Source organism: Vanacampus margaritifer, chromosome 9 (assembly GCF_051991255.1).
Source record: "Vanacampus margaritifer isolate UIUO_Vmar chromosome 9, RoL_Vmar_1.0, whole genome shotgun sequence".
Classification (NCBI taxonomy): domain Eukaryota; kingdom Metazoa; phylum Chordata; class Actinopteri; order Syngnathiformes; family Syngnathidae; genus Vanacampus; species Vanacampus margaritifer.
The window spans coordinates 28,378,518-28,387,169 of record NC_135440.1 but is presented as its reverse complement, the minus strand read 5'-3'; the positions used below and the strand labels follow the sequence as shown (position 1 = coordinate 28,387,169).

Sequence of the window (8,652 nt, the reverse complement as noted above, 5' to 3'; positions counted from 1 at the left end):
TTACATTAAATCTATCTTCATTTTTGGAACACGCAAAGACGACAAAATTCCTTACTTCCTTCATACTGCAGACGCGTATTGCTGTCACGCCAGGAAAAACAAAACAAAACATTTTGGCAGAAGAACCTTTTGATGCGATAAATTATCATGTTAAAAATATGGTAAGTAAAAATGAAAACGAAGGAGTTCTTTCTGGTTCAGGTCACTGGCGGAGTCCTTTTCGTGTCTAATAAATCAAAAATGTTTTGCTCTGTATAACTTCTCTTCTATAATACTGTAAAAAAAAATAGGCCAAGTGTTTAACAAGATTGAAGATAAAAAAAAATAAAAAATCACCCCCCCCCATATACCAGAATTCAAACATGTCACATTTTCCCGTGCGACGTACTTGTGAAGAATTTGGATTTTGGTTTCATCTTTGTTACGGCTACGTCATTACTGTGCGTTGGCTGCCCTTCCCGCCTGCATGCAGCAGCCAATCATATCGCAGTGGGGGCGTGTCCTGCCTGCAACTCCAGTGGGTTTCATAATAACGACAGTTGGCTCTCTGCTGTCACCCACTCGTGCCCTCCTCCCTCCCTCACTCTCTCTCTCTCTCTCTCTCTCTCTCTCTCTCTCTCTCTCTCTCTCTCTCTCTCACACACAAACACACACGTATACACGCACACACACACACGCGCGCGCGTGTACACACGTACACACATTCACTCACACGCACATTAGTGCATCCTGTGTGTGCTTTTTTATGCACCGGGAGGGAGCCACGCGCGCTTTCGGAAAGCGGCGGCGGATTATTCTTCTTATCATGATGCTTTTTAGGATGCCGATGGTGATCACGGCGGACTGTTGGCATCTTCATCATCATCATCATCATCATCATCATCGGCTCCCATAGGAAGGAGTACGCCGCCTGTCTTTTCTTTTATATTCATTTCATTGTTTTTTTTGTTTTGTTTTTTTAGCCGAGTGTTTGCTTCCTGGACCGCCAAGACCTGCCGCAACCTCCGTTCAATGCCGTTGGAACATGTCCTATGTTCCCATCCAAGGTACGTACGGCTCACTCGCTGCTCATAGCTTCATGTTGCCATTCTCTGCATCTCATCCCGGATTTCGCCCATCCTCCCGTACGGTCCTCCGCTCGAGCTGACATGACATCCATATGCGTTTGAACGCACCAGCATAGCCGACAGGTGCGTGCATCCGCGCGTCCACGCGCGCGCACGCAAACGCAGCGTGGGTCCATGCGGCATTTGTAGTGATGATGCGTTCAAGTGTGCGGATGCCGCTGGCTCCACTCATCCCGCCTCGATGACATTCCGTCGTCTTCCTAGAATCACAAAGTAGCTACTCCTACTCAACAGTAGTGGCAGTAAAAAAATAAAAATAAATCAACCCTGCTGTAAGAGAATTTACAGAATGACTTCAATATCTGATGTTATTCATTTAGTCTCAGCCATCGTGGGCCGATCAGCAGATGTTGAAGTGAAGACAAAGTTTCAGGTGAAAGATGCGAATGTTGAACTGCCAAATTGGCTCCAAGTCTCAGAGCCGACTAATAGCCAGCGGTGGCCAAAGCACGCGTGCTCGGGATCGAAGTCCAAGAAGTAGCCGGCTGATTCATCTCTTACTTAACAAGCAAACAAATACAAACTTTGAATTGTGCTTAAAAGTCCAAAGGAATGTTTACCGTCTACTCTCCATAACAAGAAATGCTAAGCAATTCATCGATTCATCCACAAATCGCTAGGAGACTGTCTCAATCTTCTGACCTAAAATATTCTCCCATTTCTGCTTGTCGGCCTCCTTGGAAGCAGACGGATTATCTTTCAACAAAACATCTGCTTTTACTTTGAAAAACTGCGAAGAACATTTTGCCCCATTTTCTGGTCAAATCTGCAAAACAGCTTCTGATCCAATTATTGGATTATTTGATGGAGTAAGCCATTCCAAAAACTTTTTTTTAGCATATGACTTATTCATGATGGAGTGTTACTATCGTTTTGGCGTTTGGTCTATGGGACTGTCCAATCAGGTAAAATGGAAAAAGTGGCGATAAATGAAGTTGCCGAGCAGAAATGTTGTCAACTCTTTGTGGCTTTGTGATATTTTCAGCTGCTTGAGGTCCTTTTGCTCTGCTGCTGTTTTAGAGCTGCAACTGTTTGTTTATTTATAGATTGATCTGTCATTTTTTTTCCAATTAATCAATGAATTGGATAGTTACCCAAAAATATTCCATGCCTTAATCCAAAACAGGAAGTGCAGAAAACGCACAAATGCCAATTGATGATCATTTATGTCACAACTGTCTATTGAGGCGGCGTGGTTGTCTCCCATCTGTGAGGTTGTGGGTTCGATCCTCATTTCTGGTGACCATGTGACTCAAGTGTCCTTGAGCAAGCCGATTTGCTCACGCAGGACCAGACGACCACTAGTGCGAGGCTTTGTAAAGCGCTTTGGGCGCTATTGCACTAAAAAAGCGCTGTATAAAATTGCAGTCCATTCCAAGATGTTTGTTTCCCAAAGTGCAATCAGATGCTTTTTTTGGGGGGAAAAACACACACACAGATGGCGAACTACAAAAATAGAATAATTTTTACTGTTGAAAGGTTGAAAATCTGAAAGTTTGGATGGTTTTAAGTCCAGTAAGCTCTTAAAATGCTGATCAGAATAGTTGTCGTTGAATTTGATCATCAGTCATTAGTTGCTGATAAATCGATGACATGTTGCACTTTTACTTGTGAGGACAAAAAGCACACTCATGCGTGGACCTCGGGGTGCTTCTCAAATGAACAAATGACGTCCACCGGATAGTTTCTTCTTCTTCTTCTTCCTTCTTGCTCCTGGAACGTGATGGCCCGAGTTGGGCTGAGCAAGCCAGCAAAGCAAATTTTGAAGTCGCCGTGGGTGGCGTGATGATGATGATGATGATGATAATGATGATGATGATGATAACGATGATGGTGATGAGGATGAGGACTGTTGTGTGTGCGCGTTGAGGAGCGGAGGCGGGCCGCATGTGAGTGTCGGGGGATTGCCGACGTATGGGTTGGTTAGCAGCTGATTCCGGCCGGTGAGGACCTGCCAGGTCTGCAGTGGTGGGAAGTATCCGAGTACAAATACTCGACTTTGGCAACAGATTGTCCAGCATTTGGACTGATCTTTCAACAGCCACACAATATTGTCTTCTGTCACAGTATAAGCACTCAACTTACCAAAAGAAAGAGTAGACTTCCTTCTTTCACCCCCCCCCCCCTCTCCTCCCCCCAAAAAAACAACAAACCCAACAAATCCCAAGGAAATCCTCCAATCATGATTGGTGGCTGATCGATTGGAGCAGAACTAGTTTAAAGCCTATGTTAAAGTTTCACACGGCAAACTATTTGCATACAATCATCCATAATCTGCATTTCTAAAACAAGTTCATTTCGTGGTTCCTCCTTCCTTGAGTTGTTGTCGTAACCATGACAACCAGAGCCAGAGATGGTTCCAGGAGCCTCATCAAGTGCCTTTTTTGAATACATCTAAGCGGGAAAAGTCAGACGTAGGCGACGTCCATCGCGCGAGCAAATTAACATCAGAAGGTGTTGCATGTAAAAGTTGAAGATGGCAGACACGTGCCTCGCCATGTATACGTTGTCATCTCCATGGTTACCACGCGCTGTTATGTAACACGCTTGCCGCACTGTGACTCAACATCCACGGAGCGCATCCAATATGCCGTCCGTATGTGCTCAGAAGAAGAAGGTGACAGCTGATTTAGCTGAAGGTGGGGGCGGGCGGGATGAATGTCGGTCGGGGTGCTGGCCACGGATCCGCCGCCGCCGCCGCCGCCGCCACTGCCGCTGCCGCTATATAGGTGGAGGGAGAAAGCGAGCGAGCGGCGTGATCTGGCAGGTGCCCACGTTTCCTCGTGTGCTGTGTGGAGCCATTTGCAGTCCTGCCAAGTCGCGAGAAGCCAACAGGCAGGCAGTGGGAGGCACAAAGCAACTAGGCCGCAATATTCTCCCTTTTCTTGCCTTACTTGCCATCTCCTCCACCACCCCCACGCACGCACGCACGCACGCACGCACGCACGCACGCACGCACGCACGCACGCACGCACGCACGCACACGTGATCCTCTGCCAGTGGTGGGCGCTGACTTTGCTAGCAAGGCAAGGCCGGGTACGCGCGTCAAGACGGAGCTAGACTGGCCATCTGGCATACGAGGCAGATGCCCGTTGGGCCGGCAATGCGGGGCTATTTCATTATTTCCTCCCCCCCACAAAAATGCTATTTTGAATAAGGACAAAATAGCTGCTCTTAATATATTTGTCAGAATCCATTTTTCAATGTATGTTTAAGAGATTCAACACCAAATGCGCCCGTGCCGCATCCGGGGCCGTCTTGCGCCCCCCCACCCGTGTCAAGAGCTGTTATCTGTCAAACTCATTTTCATCACAGGCCGCGTCGTCGTACTTGCGCTTCCCCTCAGACGCTGAAAATCCGATCTCGGTAGACTCTGCTCATCATGTGATCGCTCTGAGACGATTGGGCGGCATTTGATTGCTATCACCGCGAATCTCCGTTATGTCGCGCTTCATGGATTGCAAATGTTTATGCAATCGTTGTTGTTTTTCAGGGGGTCTTCAAGTATTATTTCAAATGAAATGATCCTGATTATATATACATCACTCAAATGAGAATGACACGCCTACAGTGTAGTACCACCTAGTGCCACAACTTGCAGGGCAGCACTGAGCTTTCCTGGAAGACATACGGCGTAATGAACGTCACGAACAAGTGGCAGAGAAGGTCACTAACTGATCTGCATTGTCATGGTTCCCACATTGCAGAGCGAATATGAGGCTTGTTGTATGTTTTCTTTGCATGTGTTTCTGCTGTTTGAAGGTTGACCCTAACATCTATGCTAATTTCAGTTGTCTGTAATGTGGCACGTTAGCCTATATGTTAGCATTCAGCTAACAGAGTTTGGGTTGATGTAATGCTATGTTGTGTTTCAGTAAACAATGTTCAACTCATTGTTGACCGGCAGCCATTTTCAAAGCAGCGTCTTTTTGGACGACGCCTATATCATGCGTGTCAATGCGTGTCGCGTAGCAGTGAGTGTGTGTGCGCGCGAGTCTGCCCGATCACATGCTTATTCACTTCCCCGTCTGCGCTATCTATTCCCCATTGGCTGATGTGTGCCACAAAACATATTTGAATCTCCTTCCCCTCAAATAAAGGGTGCGAGGGCCTCACGCTTAACGGGGTCAGCATCAGCCAGCGTGTGTGCTGATGAAGTGACAGCCCACCGACGGACGGCGTGCAGTCATGAATATCCGTCGGTGTGGTGGCGGCTTCATTCCTCTGAGGATGGCTTATCGGTGCCTAGCGACACGGATGATTGCGTGTTGTTGCCGAAGCGGCGCGCTTACCAACTGGAGCACGGGTGGCAAACGCAAGTTCGCCGGGCCACATCTGACCCACTTATCATTTTTGATGGCCTGCTGTGTATACTGGACAGGCGCAACAATTGATCCATTCATCCACGACTAGTCGATCGTCACATTTATCGACAACTATTTTGATAACTGGTTAATAGTTTGGAGCACTCGTTTAAATTGTCCCAGTCCTCTGATTTCAACCTCTCAACAGTAAATATTCTCCGATTTCTGTTGTCAATTCTCTTGTCCTCCGTGAAACAAGTTTAAGTTCATGTTTCTTCAAAATAAAACGTTTGCAAATGTCTGCTTTTAGGAAAAAAAGGAGAGTGATGACATTTTTACCAATTTTGAAATTGGAGGATCATTATTACTGTTGACAGGCTGAAATTTGGAGAATTTGAGTCTCTAAATCCGTGGTGTCCAAACTCGGTCCTCGAGGGCCGGAGTCCTGCAGGTTTTGGATTTCCCCCTGCTCCAACGCACCTGTTTCCAATGAACGGGATCATTATCAGGCTCATGCGGATCTTGCTGATGAGCTGCAGGTGTGTTGGAAAAGGTAAACATCCAAAACCTGCAGGACTCTGGCCCTCAAGGACCGAGTTTGGACCACCACTGTTCTAAATGATTCATCCAAGTAGTTAAGTCGATAAATTGATTACTTGCTGCACCTCCGCAACAAATCTTGCACCTTTTTTCATCTACCGATGCCAGTGACGTTTGACAACCCTGAGCTACAAGCTAGCGTGTCCATGTATTTAAAAACAACAACAACAACAACATCAGATGAATCTCGTAATGTGTGTGTGACCTGAAACCCGATTTGGCCCATTGGCTTTGTAGACGCAATCAATCTTTTGTTGCTAATGGCCGGCTTTAGGGGAAACTAATGAGCCCAATTTTAGAAGACATCAACACAATCGTCTGGCGTGACAACATTTTGCAGAAGCCGAAGCTTGAGCGACCATTTGACTGCAAACATTTTCACGCACGGAGCTCCAAAATTGTTGTGAGCCATTGCTTGCTCGTTGCTTTTGCAAGTTGGGAGCGAGCTTTAGATACGGCAAAACACACACAAATGTAAAATGACAACACTCACAATGAGCATGACACCGAAGCTAATAACCAATTGATAAATCGGTAGGCCTCTAAATTTTATACTTTACAGTAGAGGTGCAACAAACAATCGATTAATCAACCATCAAATTAAACTCCAACTATTTGAATCATTAATTGATTGTTTGGAGCCCTTGTTGAACAACTTCAGCTAGTTAACATTCTGTGAAATTTGATCATTCTGCTTTTCAAAATAAGACAAACATCTGCTTTGACTTTGGAAAACTAACCATCAACTTTTTTGCTGATTTTCTAATGGATGTCAAACACAAAAAAAAACCCAGCAATTCAGTCATCGTCAATTGATGTTTGTGCATGATCAATTTGAAACGATGCCCTGGTTTTCAGTAAAGGGATCAAATTAATTGGAAAAAAATTTTAGGATCATTGTTGTCGTGGGACTGGAACAGACTGAAAACACTTCCATTCATTTCCATTGTCTTGTTGTTATACGGGAAATCGGAGTTGGGATCAAATTGAATTGGTAAGTCGCAGTGGCACCGCCTTTTCCTACGGGAAAACTAGTTTGGAGAGCCACCTAAATGGGATTTGAGCTTGCGCTGCGCAAGTGACGTCAGCGTCGCATCGTTGCTAGCCGTAAAATGCTCGTCCAAAATGGCCCCCGCCCAAATGTCATTGCGGGGGCTCCTCGTTTGTGGCTCGCGCGCTCTGGCCACAAAATGGAAGCCAGGCGGCACGTGGCCACGTCCAAACAAAGCGGGACGCTGCTCGCCTTTTGGCCCGGGAGAGACAATTCTCCGCGGTCGGCCGTCAATCGTCCAATATTTGGTGGGCTTTTTTGTGGTGTTCTTAGATGAATCTGGATTGTGGAAGTGCCCCAGATGATGATGGGTGCAGTCAAAATGGGTTTTTTGATGCCTTGACTTGCTTGTGGTGCTCTGAAAAGGTGGATGAAGTCAGACTCGGGTAGCAAATGCACCGGCCGCCACTCCAAATGTTGCTTTTCTGTCTAGCGCCACATGCTGCGACTTGCGCGGAGATGACAAGATGAATTCCACGCTCCACAAGTAATAAAAGCGCCGACCTCAGGTGTGGTGAAGGCTCACTGTGGTTATTGCACCCGCGTGGGGAACTCGCGGCCACCACAAGATAAATCCTTGGCCACACGTCCCCAAACATCCGCACTTTCTTATGACTTGCCATCTTAGGGCACATTTTAAAAACCTACAAGTACAAACTCTCTCTTAGGTCTTAAATGTTGTTCAAAATCGTCTTCATCAGCCGCTGTTGCTTTTAAATGTACAAAGTTTTCCTCACCTAAAATGTGTTGGGTGATTTGAATCTCTCTAAATATCTGCATTTTTTTCTTTCGAAAAGATAATCAAATGCTTACTGTTTTAATCGTTTCAAATCCTCTTAGACAAAATGTTAAAAGTATAGAAGAGTTTGAAAAATAGCTGTCAGTTATCAAAACGATTGTGAGTTGCAGAAAACTGTCAACGGCTGATTTCAGTCAGAGGATTTTTTTCGTAAAAGTCGTCAACGCCGGCTGCTTCCATGTTAGCAAACTGGAGAGAGCGCTCCGACCTGGCCTTCGCATGGCCAAGCTTGTCGAGCAGGTGCTCCCTAATCAACTGGGCAATTTCTTCAACTCAAAGGGACTTTTGGTACCCGCCCCCAGAGTTTTACGCTTGTCGTAAACCAAGCGATTGCACTGACCGTCCCGGACTGTGTCTGCTGTACTTCCTGCAAGTGCCCGGCCGTCCCTATACTTTTGTCCGTATGGCATCTTACGCCAGCACTTGGCAAACTTTTGAAGGCACACTGACTCCGCCTTCAAACTCCCGACAGGGTGACAAGAAACCATGAAAGCTTTGGACGGCCAAAATGCTGATTCATGCTTTTGTTTGCGAGTTGAGCTGGAGCGTCTGTCTGCTCTGATGACTGCCACATCTTTCCGGCTGCTTAAAACACACGGCAAAGTTATCCCCGATTAATTGAACGTCAGCTTTTTGCTCTTGTTGTCCCCCGACGGCCAATTGTTTTGTCAGACGGTCCTGGGGCAGTGTGATAAGGCGCGCGAGTTTCCACCACAACCCTTCGGCTAATAAGGCAATGACACACTTTCCTCGTCTCTCTGCGGTTCCGGG

General features: G+C 46.3%; 1 protein-coding gene across 5 annotated transcripts in view; it reads left to right on the top strand.

The window, feature by feature from the left end:
* The first annotated feature begins 641 nt into the window (after positions 1–641).
* The window catches only part of syngap1b (synaptic Ras GTPase activating protein 1b), a 68,275-nt gene continuing 60,264 nt past the window's right edge, over positions 642–8,652 (top strand). For 4 of the 5 annotated variants that reach the window (XM_077574658.1, XM_077574652.1, XM_077574651.1 and 1 more), the window contains exon 1: positions 642–1,046. In XM_077574658.1, the coding sequence (XP_077430784.1) occupies positions 1,025–1,046 (22 nt within the window). In that variant the 5' untranslated portion in view covers positions 642–1,024. The remainder of the gene's footprint in view (positions 1,047–8,652) is intronic. The other variant, XM_077574655.1, reaches the window with a different exon arrangement.